The sequence below is a fragment of the Dasypus novemcinctus genome, chromosome 25, assembly GCF_030445035.2.
Source record: "Dasypus novemcinctus isolate mDasNov1 chromosome 25, mDasNov1.1.hap2, whole genome shotgun sequence".
Lineage (NCBI taxonomy): Eukaryota > Metazoa > Chordata > Mammalia > Cingulata > Dasypodidae > Dasypus > Dasypus novemcinctus.
The window spans coordinates 14090474-14107367 of NC_080697.1; the positions used below are offsets into that span (position 1 = coordinate 14090474).

General features: G+C 35.2%; 1 protein-coding gene across 2 annotated transcripts in view; it reads right to left on the bottom strand.

Annotated features, from left to right (window-relative positions):
- The window catches only part of ATAD2B (ATPase family AAA domain containing 2B), a 245735-nt gene that overhangs the window by 86675 nt on the left and 142166 nt on the right, over positions 1 to 16894 (bottom strand). For both annotated transcript variants that reach the window (XM_058287681.1, XM_058287680.1), the window contains exon 18: positions 4499 to 4685. In XM_058287681.1, the coding sequence (XP_058143664.1) occupies positions 4499 to 4685 (187 nt within the window). The remainder of the gene's footprint in view (positions 1 to 4498; positions 4686 to 16894) is intronic.

A 16894-nucleotide genomic window follows, 5' to 3' on the forward strand; every position in this document is an offset into this window, starting at 1 on the left:
TGGGTTGGGAGGAAATATACCAAATGTAATATATTGTGGTTAGCAGTAATATTTTGAGGATGCTCTTAAATCATTAGTTAAAAATGTTTCATAACAATGCAAGTATTGGTGGTAGGGTGAGGTTTGAGAGCCCTGTATGATATTAGTATGTTTTTTTTTCTAAGTTCACTACTATTACTATACACTTCAGAGTTTACATATGTTTATGTGTGAATAACATACTTCAATAAATTTTTTAAAATTATATATATATATATATATATATATATATATATATATAAAGTAACCCCCCAACCCATTAGTATTAAATGTCGGAAGAGCCTCCTGGGCAAGTTAAGGACTGTTGCTGGAGTGTTCAATCTTTCATATCCATATGTTGCTGGGTCCCATTTTAGTGATTTGATGGGAAATTCCTGGCAGTATTCCTGCAGAGTAACTACCTGGCTCCAAATTATCTAGTTAATAGAGGATGAATTGGTGGAGGTGTGTGTGTGGCGGCTGCAATGCTGGGGTGGTCCCCTGGCCATGGGCCATTGCCTGATGCCATACAGCAAGGTTTTGCCTACCTTCTGAGTCTCATACCTCCCAGGACCGGTACCGTGATGGGCTCAGAGGTCTACTACCTTTTCAGACACAAAATCCAGCAGTGCCCTGGCCTTCTCTGCTCCCTTTTCCTTCTGAGGGTCAAAATTCCCTCCATTTAGGTCCTCACATACTGGGATCTGTTATCTATTGCTACATAACCAAATGCCCCAAAATTGAGTGGCTTAAAATAGCAATGATTTTTCATGATTCTGTGGGAAGGCTTGATAGTTCTGCTGATTTCTCCTAGACTCACCCATATAGATGCCTTCAGCTAAACAGACAATGGTTTGTAGGTTGCAGATGGCTTTACCCACCACAGGTGCTAGCTACTGGCTGGGGCACCTCAGTTCTCCTCCATGAGGCCTCACCTCCAAAGTAGGCTAGACGGGTCTTCTCTTCACCATGGGGTCTCCAGGCCCCACCAGGGAGAATGTGGAAGCTACAAGGTCCCTGTGATGGTTAGGCTAATATGTCAACTTGGCCAGGTAATGGTGCCCAGTTTTTTGGTGAAGCAAATTGAGTATTCATGTGGGTTGGAAACTGAATACTTCTTGGTAAATTCTGATCTAACATATGTAGCAAAGCAATAGCACCATACCATTCTCAAAACTGATTACACTTCCAAGTTAAACATTTTCTGAATGCCATGTATAGCAATCCTCACCGCACTGGGCAGTGGCCACCAGAGGTTCTGAGGGAAGAGAGAGGGCAGAAGAACAGGTGTAATATGGGGGTATTTTCAGGACACTGGAATTGTCCTGCATGATACTGCAATGACAGATACAGGCCATTATATATTTTGTCATGACCTACAGAACTGTGTGGGATACAGTATAAACTATAATGTAAACTATTGTCCCTGGTTAGTAGCAATGCTTCAATATGTGTTCATCAATTGTAACAAATGTACCACACTAGTGTGGGAGGCTGTAAATGTGGGAAAGTGTGGGAGAAGGATGGGTGGGGCATATGGGAATCCCCTAATTTTTTATGTAACACTTATGTAATCTAAAACTTCTTTAAAAATAAAAATTAAAAATTAAAATAAAATGAAAATTTTAAAAAAGAAAATGCAATAATTTCTTTTAAAATTCCATACAAAATTTCTTCATTTCTTTCTTTATGCTTTCTGGACTTTTGTACATCACTTAGAAATTACTTTCTCATACCAAGATCATAAATATAGTGACCTTTTGAACTCTCCTAGTACTTTTCCAGTTTTACTGGCAATGTAGAATTCATTTTGGGCTAGAGAAAAACATATGAAATCCAGCTTATTTGTTTCCCTCATTGAGCTAGCCAACTATCAAAGACCATTCATTAAATAATTCATCTCTTCCATCTACTAATAAGAAATGTCACCATCATATACTAAATTCTCATTTCCACACAGACCTAAGTATGAATTCTCTCATGTATTACTTTATCTGTTTTTCCATGCCCAAGTATACATTCTTTAGCAATAATAATTTTCAATACCTTTCAAAATCCGCTAGGGCTCCTACATTACACTTTTTCCACTAGAATTATCCTTGCTACTCCAACATTTATTTTCTAGATGAAAAGCAGAGCTGTTAATTAATCTCTCCTCTTAAATTTTTAGGGATTATAATTGGAATTGCACTAAATTTATAGATTAATATAGAGAACACACACCTTTACAATTATAAGTCTCATCATCCATTAGCTGTAAAAGTAGTAGTAGCAGCATCAGTAGTAGTGATAATCATGATTACAGCTAAAATTTGCTTAGCACTTACTATGTGCCAAGCCTATTAGATGAATTTATTTTAATAATCACAACAGCCTTATATGATAAATCCCATTATCTCCATATCATTGATGAGGAAATTAAGGTTCATAGAATTTAAGCAACTTGTCCACGGTCACAAATAATAGGCAAAGTAGCTGAGATTTGAATCTGGGTGATTTAACTTGAACCTGTACTCTAAATTGTAGTACAGTAACTTTAAAAAGGTATGTCTCCCATTTATTCAACTCTCACCCAGAACTTAATTTGTTTCCTCCTTTTAGATCCTGTATATTAATTGTTTAAGTTAATTTCTAGAAATACTTAGTTGCTATTTTAAGTGGGATCTCGTCTTTCATTATATTTCTAAGATACTATTCTTTATATAAAAGGAAATTATCCATTTTAGAATATTAACATCAAAATTGCCCACATTATAGAGTTCTTTTTATTGTCCCTAAAATTTTTTCAATTCATCCTGTGTTTTCCAAATATGTATCATATCACGAGCAAATATTCCTAATTTCAATGCATCTTTTCCAATATTTCTATCTCAATGTCTAATAAAAGATCCTGAATACCTTAATAATGGGATGTTATTCTTTAGATATATTGCTATATTCCATTTGTAATGCTGTCTTTATGACCAATGCCTAAGTAAGACTAGTTTACAGTTTTCCTGGAATTTTCTTGATACGTTTGGTATTGCTATTTTTGCTAATTTTTCAGCTTTCCTTCTTTTTCTAGGGTTTGGAACAGTTTAAGTAGAATCAAAATAACCTTATCACTTAAGATTAAAAGAATTAAAAGGCTATGAAACTGTCAAGGATTAGTGTCTTTCCACATTTGCTCAATTTATTTTTCTACACCAAGTGTTCATTTAGATTCTGTCCTTTCTGGGGGTCAATTTTTTTAATTAGCATTTTTCCAATAAATCATTTAGATTTATTTTAAATCATACTAAATAATTGTCTATACTTGCATATAATTGAAATAATTTGTTTCACTAGAAGTAAAACTATAAGCAAACATATACTGGAAACATTACTGGGAAACACAGCCAGAACGAGTAAAATATACAAAATTGGAGGAAAACAGAGGCATACACATTTCCTATCTGGGATATGGGCTTTGGAAAGAAACCCTTTAATAGGGCTTTATAAGCAGTGAAATGTTCCTAGGTTACGCATAACCAGAGAACTCTAAGTAAAAGAGAAATTAAATCGACACTACAAACTGTTTAAAAGAAAAAAGATTTTCTGCTACAAGGTCCAGAACAGTTTTCAAATAAGACACTTAAAGTAATATGTATTTAGTAGTTACATAGTTACATAAAACATAACTGGAAAAAAAAGAACATTGAAATTGTGTGAAATGCTCTTAAGTTTTATTACCCTGCTCATCTAACTTTTCTAAAGATTAAAGTAGATCAAAGCATTCCTCCTTCTAATTTCCTTATTTAAACATTATTATTGAAACATTTAATGAGCCCTTACTATGAGCTGAGCACTGTGCAGAGATAAAGAAATGGTTAAGACATGGTCCCTTGGCTCAAAATATTTATTTTCCTTGCTCATGTTCCAAAGTGACACATTTACAACGTATTCATGGTTATAAGTAAAAGTATCAAGAAATATAAGCAGCCCCACAAGAATTTTACATCACAAACTAGCAAATTCAAAGCAGCTGAAATCAAATATCAAACATACATGACTATTAATACAAATATTCATAATTTTTACACCATTATCACTGTTAGGTATTAATTTTTAATCATGACATCACAAACTAGATATCATTTTCCTTTCTATGATAAGGATCTAAATAAAGACAGAAGTTTAGAAAGGTTCTGAAACGACAGCTTTGAAAAGGGTCTGAAAAAGACAAACTTCACTTCTACAATGTTTAATGAAAATGTTAATACAAGAAACAAGATATATAACAATTTTGGGACAGGGATAAGCACTACAAAAAAAAAACGAGCTCACTTTTAAAACATTATTCAAAAAAAGGATCATTTGCCCATATACTAGAATGCCAATGAATAACCAGTAAAAAGTTAACATTCATATTACTGTTCTTGAAAAAAATTATATCTATAATCTTTACCAAGACATAATGCAGTAAGAAAGTTGGAAGTACTCTGATATGGAACACACCTACCTGTGCACATGATTCTTCAGGTGTTTTGGCACTAACTGAATAAAGTGCTGGGAGATCTAGTCTGTGCACAGAGAATTTTTCTAGAGTGTGCAAAAGTGCTGGAGCAAGGTGAGAAGTTTGACCTGAGCCTCGTTCTCCAGACAACAATAATCTTGGCCTGTAAGAGGTTGGCTGGTGATATGGTGACCTGTAATACATGTAAGACATAATTATTTAAAAACCATGTGTTCTGAAAAGCAATATGAAACATTAAGCAAAATATTTACATTAAAATAATGAAACTCCAAATTCACAGAAATTTCTTATCATTTATACTTTTTAAGTACAGTTAATTATTTTTTCATTAATTATGGCTTTAAAATGTTGACATTTCCAACCATATGAATAACCAAGATATAAAAGTAAAAACAATCCATTCTAAAAGAAAGAAAAAAATACCTGGATATTTATCCTATCATGTCACTTAAATTAACTTGGATAATGTTTCAGACACTTATCCAAGGTCAAATGTTAAGCAAATCAATTTCTCCAACAAAAAGATGGATCAGAAAATTACTCAGGGGAAGCAGACTTGGCCCAGTGGATAGGGCATCCGTTTACCACATGGGAGGTCTACGGTTCAAATCCTGGGCTTCCTTGATCTGTGTGGAGCTGGTCCATGCGCAGTGCTGATGTGCGCAAGGAGTGCCGTGCCACGAAGGGGTGTCCCCCACGTAGGGGAGCCCCACGCGCAAGGAGTGTGCCCCATAAGGAGAGCCGCCCAGCGCGAAAGAAAGTGCAGCCTGCCCAGGAATGGTGCCGCACACATGGAGAGCTGACACAAGATGATGCAACAAAAAGAAACACAGATTCCTGTGCTGCTGACAATAACAGAAGCAGACAAAAACAAGAACATGCAGCAAATGGACACAGAGAACAGACAACTGGGGGTGGGGGGTGGGGGTTGGAGGAGAGAGAAATAAAAATAAATCTTTAAAAAAAAAAGAAAATTACTCAGAATGTATTATTTATTCAATGACAGCAACTTCTGTTTTTGAGACAATAAAACTAAAATTTTCGGGAAACGGACTTTGGCCCAGTGGTTAGGGCGTCCGTCTACCACATGGGAGGTCCGCGGTTCAAACCCCCGGCCTCCTTGACCCGTGTGGAGCTGGCCAATGTGCAGTGCTGATGCGCGCAAGGAGTGCCCTGCTACACAGGGGTGTCCCCCGCGTAGGGGAGCCCCACGCGCAAGGAGTGCACCCATAAGGAGAGCCGCCCAGCGCGAAGGAGGGAGCAGCCTGCCGAGGAATGGCTATGCCCACACTTCCCGTGCCGCTGACGACAACAGAAGCGGACAAAGAAACAAGACGCAGCAAAAAGACACAGAAAACAGACAACCGGGGGAGGGGAGGGGAATTAAATAAATAAAAATAAATCTTTAAAAAAAAAAAAAAAAACTAAAATTTTCTTATCCTAATATGATATCTAACACCATACACTACAAAGTGCAAGTTTATGAAAACATATTAAACCAAACTCAACTTGTATTCTCAGGATATACAACACTATTAAAATGATAAATAAAAAAGAATCTACTATTATTGTAGATAACCCTATTCTGAAAATTCTAGGCAATGCAATAAGAAAAAAGAAAATTAAAAATGGAACTAATGGAAAGAAATAATAAGAAAAAAATATTATTTGTAAAGAATATGATTATCCACAGAAAACCCAAGAGAATCAATTAATATCAGAATCAACCAGCAAATTATCAAGACAGAAGAAAGAATTAGAAAATTCAAGAGATTCACTAATATACCATCAATAACCAATCAAAGAAATAAAGCAGAGGAGATCCTATTCACAACTGCATAAACAATACAAAAGGTAAAGCAAACAATATCAAGTAATAATCTTAGCAAGAAAAGCATGAAACTATACAGAAATATACCATAAGTCTGGACACAAAGACCAAATACATAATGAAGAAATTTTCCGTAACACATATACATTTTGTTTTGTACATTTTTAAAAGCTTGAATCAAAATCCCAAAAGAATTTTATTTCGGTGGGGGAAAGATTTAAAACTTATCCTCAACTTTACTTGAAAGAATAACCAAGTAAGAACACCAAAAAAGTTCGAAAAAGCTGGTTAGCTTCAATTTTAGAGCATTCAAATATGTTTAAATGACCAGCACATCACACAGAAGGTTTATTGAATTTTCTTAACAATTCTATGAAGTAAACAGTATCATTTTACTAAATAGTAAAGTAACCAAGGTTCAGAGAGGTTAGACATATGTTCAAGATACACATCTAGGTAGGAAAGTTCAAAATCTAATTCAAGTCCACATGATTGCAAAGCCCAGGTTCTGAAGCACTATGTTAAGATTTGTCCTTATTTATAATGCAATATATTAGAGAATAGCAATTATTAAAAGAATGTAGAATATACCAAAGAAAAGAAACACAGATCAATGGAAGAGACTAGCCAACCCAGGTTATAAATCATAGTAACGCAAACAATTTTATGTAAAGTAAAAAGCATAAAAAATATATGGGATGAACTGTGGAAAGATGGGAAAGGAAGAAGCTCCAGGAATCAGTCCCTCTATCAGAACAACTATTAAACAGGCAGGAACTGTCTGAAACAACTATTTTGAAAATCCAAACTGCAGCAGAACACTATGGAGCATGCAGGGAAGAGGAGGAGGAAAAGGATGACAAATTGCGGTAAATCTCTCCCCTCTTGGCAGTTACTTTGCCCATCCTCCATTCAATGCAGGCCACAGTGGAATCAGGCCCCTGCTGTCGCTTGCTGGTGCCAGAAGGAGACATAAAAATCTAGTTCCGCAAATGGGGGGTTAGGGGGTAGTAAGGAATTACTGAGGCTCGGGCTCTGAGGGTGGTGATTGTTCCAATCTGCCCTGAACAAAGGCGGGAGAGGAATCTTGAAGAGAATACACTTTTTCAGAACTGAAGAGGCCAGTTGAAGGGCTGCATTTGCTGGGCAGGTGCAGTCAAGTCAGCACAGCTTTGGCAAAGCATGGAAGCTCCTGGCATACTCCCCAAACCCTCCCTCATGCCCTTCCCAAAAGCAGTTTGGAGCCCATCAACATTCCTTTTGTGGACCCCAGGCCTCCTTCTAGCTGGGTAAGACTGACTTAGGAAATTCCTCAGGATGGCCCCTTCCCAAAAGTTGCCCTCCAGGCAAAAGTCACTTAAGACAATAAAAGCAGTGTCAGAAACAACTAAGGCAGTTGGCCTGGGGCAAAGATTTACCTATTTTACTGTACCTGTAGGGAAACACCCTGGAGAAGGAGAAGGTCTATTTCCTGGGAAGTAGAGGGGACTTTCCAACTACGTGAAAACGAGAACTCCTAAGGCCATGAGTAAGCAATAGATCAGGAAAAGACAAAGACCCAGAAGAGACAGGGAGAACCCTGCACTCCGCATCCACCTTGGGCTGAGATTCATGATAGGAGGGCTGAACTCTTAAGGAGAACACCAGCCAACACAACCCGAGTTTTCAAAGATGATGAAAGGTGCTTTTTGTTTAGGTTTACTTGGTTTTGTTAGTGGTAAACTATCAAGAGAATCTCTATCACATCACTAACTGAATACAAACTCAAGAAGTAGAAATCTCGAGAGAAAAATCCCAGAGTGAACATTTTAAAATATTAAAATGTACAGTGTACAACAAAATATTAGAAGATAAAGAAAGAAGAAATGATGGCCCATCCAAAGGAAGAGAATAAAAATCCAGGAAACATCAATGAAGAAGGCATTGGACATACTGAAAAAAACTTTAATCAAAATGATCATGGGGCGTGGGTATAGTTCAGAGGTTTGAGTGTGAGGTACTGGGATTAATCCCTGGTACCTCCTAAAAAAAAAAAAACTCTTCAATATGCTCAAGGAATCTTGTCTGGAAAGACTTTTTTAAAAGTAAGTGAGAGATTAAGACATTCCCAGGTGAACAAAAGCTGAGGGAGTCCATTACCACTGAACCTGCCCTACAAACAATGCAAAAGGGAGTTCTTCAGACTGAAAGGAAAGGACATTAGACAGTGATTCAAAGAAGCATAAAGGAAAAAAAGACTACCAGTAAAGGTAACCATATGGGTAATTATAAATGCAGTACTATTGTTTTTATTTTGGTATGTAACTCCATTTTTTAATCACTATAGCTGCTAATATGAAAATACATAGAAAATGATAAATCTATTATTTTATACATACAATGTACAAAGACATAAGTGATAACAAGTACAAAACCTGGGGGGAACAGAGAAGTATGCAGTAACAGATTACATGTATGCTATCCAAGTCAAATAACTTTCAAAGCAAATATGACTGTTATAAATTAGGATATTAAATTTTCCAAACTCCCTGATTCTCACTGAAAACTTAATTTTTATTTATTTATTTCACTTCTTCTTTTTTAAGAAGTACTGGGGATTGAACCTGGGGCCTTGGACATGCAAAGCACATGCTCAACCACTGAGCTACACCCACTCCACAGGATGTTAAATTTTAACCCATGGTAACCACAAGGAAAATATATTAAAAATACACCCAGAAAGAAATGAGAATGTACTCAATATAATACAGTAAAAAACAATCAAATAAATATGAACATTAGGCATTAACAGAAGAATTGAGGGACAAAAAAGGTATAAGGCTTACAAAGAATAACAAAATGGCAGAAGAAACTACTGCATTATCAGGAGTCGTTTTAAATGTGAATGGATTAAACTCTCCAGTCAAAAGGCAGAGACTGGCAGAATGGATAAAAATGCCAGACCCAACTATATGAAGTATAGCCTCATGTTAAATTCAAAGACATATGAAGGTTGAAAGTGGAAAAATGGAAAAACATATCACATGCAGTAGTAAACAAAAGAGAGCTGGGAGATTCTGACATAAGTCAAAAATGTTACAAGGGAAAAAGATGGTCATTATATACTGATAAAGGGTTCAAATCAACAAGAGGATGTAATAATTAAAATATTACAAATATATATGCATCTAAAAGCAGAGCCCCAAATATATGAAGGAAATACTAACAGATTTGAAAGAAGAAACAGATAGTTATACATTAATAGTAGGAGACTTTAATGTATCACTTTCAATAATAGACAGAAGATCAATGATACCCTAAACAAACTAGACCTAACACTTATATAGAGTGCATATGGATCATTCAGCAGGTCACAAGAAAATTAGGTCACAAGAAAATTCTCAATAACAAAGATAGTGAAATCATACAATGTATTTTCTCCAACCACAATGGAACACAGCTAGAAATCAATAATAGAGAGAGAAATGGAAAATTCACAAATATGTGCAAACAACCAATAGATTAAAGATGACATAACAAGGGAAATTAGGAAATTTCTTGAGGTGAACTGTAATGAAAATACAACATATCAAAACTATGGGGAAACGGACTTTGGCCCAGTGGTTAGGGCGTCCGTCTACCATATGGGAGGTCGGCGGTTCAAACCCCGGCCTCCTTGACCCGTGTGGAGCTGGCCATGCGCAGTGCTGATGCGCGCAAGGAGTGCCTTGCCACGCAAGGGTGTCCCCCGCGTGGGGGAGCCCCACGCGCAAGGAGTGCGCCCGTGAGGAGAGCCGCCCAGCGTGAAAAGAAAGAGCAGCCTGCCGAGGAATGGCGCCGCCCACACTTCCCGTGCCGCTGACGACAACAGAAGCGGACAAAGAAACAAGACGCAGCAAACAGACACCAAGAACAGACAAACGGGGGGGGGGGGGGAGGAATTAAATAAATAAATAAATCTTTAAAAAAAAAACAAAAACAAAAAAAAACTATGGGTTACAGCAAAGGCAGTGCTGAGAGGGACATTTATAACTCTAAATGTTTATACTAAAACAGAAAAAAAGATTACAAATCAGATTTTTACTCTTAAAACTGTAAGAACCAGAAAAAGAAGGGCAAACTAAACCCAAAGCAATCAGGAAGCAAAATTACAAACATTAGAGTGGAAAAAAATGAAATAGGGAATAAAAAAAAAATAGAATCAACAAAATCAAAAGCTAGTTCTTCGAAAAGATGATTAAAATTGGCAAACATTTAACTAGACTGATGTAGATAAAAAGAAAGAACTTAAAAGGACATGTCTCCAAAGAAGATATACAAATGGCCAAAAAACACATGAAAAAATGCTCAATATCATTAGCCATTAGGGAAATGCCAATCAAAACCAAAATGAAATGCCACTTCAGACCCACGAGAATAGCTACTATTTTAAAAATTGGAAAATTACAAGCATTAGAAAGGATATGGAGAAATAAAAAAACATTCATTGCTGGTGGGAACATAAAATGGTGCAGCTGCCATGGAAGACAGTTTTACTATATGACCCAGCAATCCCACTTCCAGATATATATCCAGAAGAACTGAAAGCAGGGCTCGAACAGGTATTTGTACAACAATGTTCTTAATAGCATTATTCATAATTGCCAGGAGATGGTAGCAACCCAAGTGTCCATCAATTGATGAGGAGATAAGCCTAATGTAGTAGGTTCATACAATGGAACATTATCCAGCAATAAAAAGGAATGAAGTTCTGATATATGTGACATGAATGAACCTTGAAGACACTGTGTTGAGTGAAATAAGACAGACACAAAAGGACAAATACTGCATGATCTCACTGATATAAAAATAATTAGAATAAGTAAACTCATAGAGTCACAATCTTACCTTGTACATGGGAAGCAGGGGATGGAGCAGGCATAGGAAATAGGGAGTCAATGCTTAAAATGTATAGACTTACTATTTGGGATGATCAAAACATTTTGGTAATGGATGGTTCACAACATAGTAAACATAGTAACAGCACTGAATATTTTAATGTGGTTAAAGGGGAAATTTTAGGTTGTAGATATGTTATTAGAACAAAAACTGCTCAAAAACATCCTTGGAACTGTACAACACAGTGGATCCTAGGTTATACCATAGATTATAGTTAAAAGCACAATTATTGGGGAGCAGATGTAGCTCAAGTGGTTGAGCTATGAACAACGTTCAGGGTTCAATCCCCAGTACCTTCTAAAAACAAAACAAACGAAAAATACAACTTTTATTGGGGAGTGGATATAGCTCAGTAGTTGAGCACCTGCTTCCCATGCACAAGATCCTGGGTTCAATTCCTGGTACCTTCTAAAAAAAAAAGTACTATTATTAAAATGTGCCTTCAACTGTGAACAAATGTACTGCATTAGGTATTAATAGGGTGATAGATGGGAACCCTGTATTTTATGCATGATTTTTCTGTAAACACATAATTTTAATTAATTAAATGGAACAGGAATGAATTATAAAATAAATAGTTAAAAATCATGGGAGAATTCAGATCCTTATTTCACAGCATAAAAAAATAAATTGTGGACTAAAAAATAAAACTTAAAAGACTGAAAAAAACAAATATGTCTTTATGGTTGGGAAGGACTTTTTAAACACAAAAACTAAACAATAAAAGATTCATAGATTTTTAATTCATCAAAATCTAAAAGCCTTAGAACTCAAAAATTACCATCTGAACTACATGGCAAACAACCAAATGTAATGAAGAAGTTACCATAAACTAGAAAGAAAAGAGTTTAATATTCTTAATATATAAAGAACTTATTGAGTAGCATTTTAAAAAAATACTACCATGGACAAAGGACATAAATAGATAATTAAATAGAAAAATAAAAACATTCTGAAAGTGTTAATTCATTCAATAGGCATTTGTAAAAAGCCTCTCACACTGAATGCCTCAGTCCTAGGTATCCTGCAATACCGCTGTTATCAAAGAGGTCATAATTAAGAGGTATTTATTGGAAAAAACAAATACAGATTACTGTAATTCAGTGTGATTAATAAATGGTATTGTTTAACTACAGGGTATTTTATAAGACCCCAGTTACAAACTCATAATAGCCTTTCCTGAAAAGTGTTAGCAAAACAGAAAACCAACAGACTGGGGGGCAGAAGGAATAAATTCCAAGAAAGAAACAATAGAATGTACAAAGGACAGAGGCTAGAAAGAACATGGCCGTTTGGGATAATTCACACAGTTAGCTTTTAAGGTGTTTGAAGCAATGGAGGATAAAGCTACTGGGGCTGGGGAGGGAAAGAAGGGAAAGAGAGTCAGACTACTGAAAGCCTGTAAAGTCCATGTTAAAAGTCTAGAATTTTTACTGAAGGCAACGGGGAACCACTACTAAGGTACTTAAGCAAGGGGAATAACAATCAAATATGTGTTTGGGAAGATCATTCTAGCTCAGTACGAGAAAGGGTTTGGAAAGAAAGCAAAACAGAAGGAATAAAACACTAGTTTGGAGACTGTTATAGAAACTGACAGGAAGTGATTATGATAGTCTACAGAGAAGGAGCGTCAGAGGAGGTGAGTAGAAACAGCTTGAGATGAGAGACTAATGTAATAAGAAAAATCAAGAGAGTTTGGTCACTGATGGGATACAAAAAGGAAGAAAAAGGAAGGAGTTCAAGATGAGGCCCAAGTCTAGCTGGGACAACTGAATGAATAATAACTCCATTCAAAATAACAAACTCACAGAAACAGGGGCAAGTTCAGTTATATGTTCAATGATCTATGGGAGACAGGTAGCTGGACAGAGTCTAAAGCTCAAAAGCAATCCAGGCTTGAGAAAGATTTGGTAGACATTAACACAGAGATGAAAAAATTAAGAAAACAAATGAAAATAATGAGAAACATCTTTTATCTCTCAGACTGCTGAACTAAAAATTAATCTTAATATTCATTATCAGTAGAAGATAGGAAAACTGGTATTCTCACAATGAGTGGGGGTGAAAAAATTTACTTTTCTGAAATTTATTTGTAATTCTAAATATGCCAAAATGTATTTACAAGAATATTCTGCAAATCACCCCACCCCAAGGACTTCCTTACTGCTTACCATTCTCCACATACGTTTTCATAGCATTTCTAACATGGTATCTATCTATCTATTACATTTATTGTTTTATTTTGCTCTATGAGGCAGGGATCTTAGTGCATTTTATTCAATGATACACTCTAAATACCTAAGATGTCTGGCCTATGATGGGCACTTACAAAATACATGAATGAATGACTGAATGAATGAATGAACAAATGGCTCAAACAAATAATATTTCCATCTATCTGTAATTAGTAAAGAGTTTTTAAAAAGACCAGCAGTGTTCAGAGTTGACATGGGTAAAGGAAAAATGGCACTCTCACAGATTAGCAATGAAAATGTAAATTGGTACAACCTTTCTGGAAAGCAATTTCACCACCCATATCACGTTTTAAATGTATATAACCTTTGGCACAGCAATTACAGTTCTCAAATTTTATCTGAAGGGATCAGATACGGGTGAAAGATATAACCTTAGAAAATTATCACACTACCATTTATGAAAACGGAAATCTGTAAACTTCAATTTTTATCAGTAAGGTTATATGAATTACAGAATATCCATAAAATATAATATTATGCATCTATGATGGTAGCACAAGATTGTGAACATAATTAACAGCACTGAAATATACATCTGAATATGATTAAAAGAGGAAATGTTAGATTTATATATGAGAGCAGAATAATTTTTTTTTAAATTTCAGTGAACCCTAAACTATGGACTAGAATTAATAGTACAATTATAAAAATGTGCTATCATCAATTGCAACGAATTTTCCACACCGATGCAAGGTACAGATAATAGGGTGGTATATACGTATCCATATTTTATGCGTGATTGTTCTGTTAAAGCCACAATTTCTCTAATAAAGAAAAAAAATACTACGCATCTATTTTTAAATAATGATACTAAACATAAGCTGACATAAAATAACATTCCCAATACAATGAGCAAAAATGAAAATACATTAACAAATTTATAAGAAGATATAATTTATATAAAATAATGGGTCTGTCTATATACAGAAAAAGAATATGGAAGTGTGGTCACCAAAACTTTAACAAAGATTACCTTCAAGTGTTGGGGCTTTAATTTTTACTTTCTTCTTTATTCTCTTCTTTATTACTTGAATTTTCTACAGAGTATATCATCTTTCTAATCAGAAAAAACAAAGCTATTTTCATTTGGAAAACCTCAGAAAGTTCTGCTTCTAATTTCCTTATGGTAATATAAAGAAAGAAAGAAAACTTATATTCCCATCATAAGGTTTCTCTACCAGACAGGTAGACCTTAAATATCTTGACTGCGATTTCACCTTAAATCTAAAGAAAAGTTCTCAACATTGTTTTAGGAGACTATTCCCAGAAACAGAAACCCATGAGCAGTCAGGCTAATATGACTGGAGACCATCACTAAGGGTCATGTTTTCTACTTGCCCAGCACCTTTTTTGCATTAACCTGGCATGCTAAAACATGTTGTTCAAAAAGAAAACCACACCAAACAAACAACAACAACAAACACATTACATCTGTGTTATTAAGGACCTTTATTCTAAAGTACATGTTTCTTGGAGAAAGTGAGAAATCACCTTACCCAAAGGAGCAAGGTAAGTCCCTCTCTAACTATTAAATTCAGAAATCCATTTAGAAGCTGCATAATATAACAAAAAATATGATTTTAGGAACAAACAGCATAGAGCCCGGCTCTGACTCCTGCTAGCAGCATGATTATGGGCAATTAACTTCTTTGCGCTTCAGTTTTCTCATGTATAAAATGACTATTGTGAGGCTTAAATATCATATATATAAAGTACTGAGCTTCATATACCTAGAACAATGTCTGTTCTATAAAAAGCAAATGCTAACTTCCATCACTTAATATTCTAAAGGACAGCAAATGTGACTATTTCTTCTGTGAAGCCTTCCTGGACTCCCTAATGGAAGCTTCTTAATTCTGATTTCACAGCGCGTTAGCCATATCACAGTGTTTGTCACCTCTAGGACGATGAACTTCTCTAGGGTGAGAACTATGTTATATCTTATTCAGGCTTATGATCCCTTAAGGACTTAGTACAGTGTTTGGCATATAGTAAACACATAAAAATTGGATGAATGTGTGGGTGTATAAAAAGCTAAACAAATTCTATCCAAACATATAAAAAGAAAAAAGATTATTCAAGGATATAAATCAAAGTCTTAAATCAATGAACTAGAAAAGCTTATATAAAGGATGCTGAAATTAAACCAATTCCTTTAAGAAAAGCTAAATCAAACAAAACAAGCCATACCAGGTGACACAGAGTGCATCAATGGCAGAGAATGTTAGTATTAAAAAAATAATCAAATTAGGACACGAAGTTTTCTAATATCAAAATCTATTTCTAAATTCTTTTACTGACAAGAGTGCTATCTTATAAAACTGAAAAATACGTCTTTTGATAATTTCTGAGTTCTGGTGCTATATAATTTAAATCTGAAAAACTGTAATTGTTAAACACACATACATACAGGTGCACACTCGTGCATGCACACACCTCCACGAAATCTAGTCAAGTGAAAGCCAGAAAAAAATGTTAACTTGGCTCTCCTTTAACCATCAATAACATAGACTGGTAAAATGTTGCAATCGTCTAAGAAAACTTCCCTGAGAACACAAAAGAAAGAGTCTAGAGAAGAAGATACGGTTCTAATAGAAGAAGCTTGCTGATAAAGAGCACATCAAGAAGAAAGACTAAATGAAAGTAAATTAGGTTCGCATAAGAAAAGTGAAAAAGAAAGGGTTATCAATGCATGCAAATAATCAAATCTAACTTTGCAAAATCTCACCGAAACCTACATGGGGGAAATAATGATTCAAGTTTAAAACTTTGATTCAAGTTGAAGATTTAAATTTGTTCAAAATATCTCTAAGGAAAAATGACTTAAAAGTACACACAAGCCAGGCTCTACAAAGGAGTACTATCAGACCTGCCCAACTGGAGCGTTGCGGTCCTTTAACTATGGTGCTTATGAAAATGCATGTGATGAGGCTGTCAGTATTTGAAAACTATTTGGCCTACTAATTTAGAATTACATTCACAATAAAATTGCTTCTCCATTAAAATGCACACCAAAAGGTGCTTTAACATAGTAAAAACATAAACATAATAATCATAAAACCCAAATTAAGAAAGTGTAAATTAATGAAGTTCTGCAGAATCAAAAAGTTGTTTGATTAACAAGCAATTTCTAATTCCAAAATTTCAGTAGTACAGAGCCCCTAAACTGTCATCTGAAACTTAGTACAACTTAAAGTACTTTTAGAGCATGGTAAACATTTCATTACTTCTAATTTTATTTAAAAAAAAAAAAAAGGCAAAAAATTTGGGGGCTTTCTAAGGGTAATTCTTCCCTGTTCCACCCCATCCCCTGCAAGGAGACTGCAGCAAATAAGATTTTCCTGTTGGGGAAAAAAAATTTTAAGTGGTTAACCAACA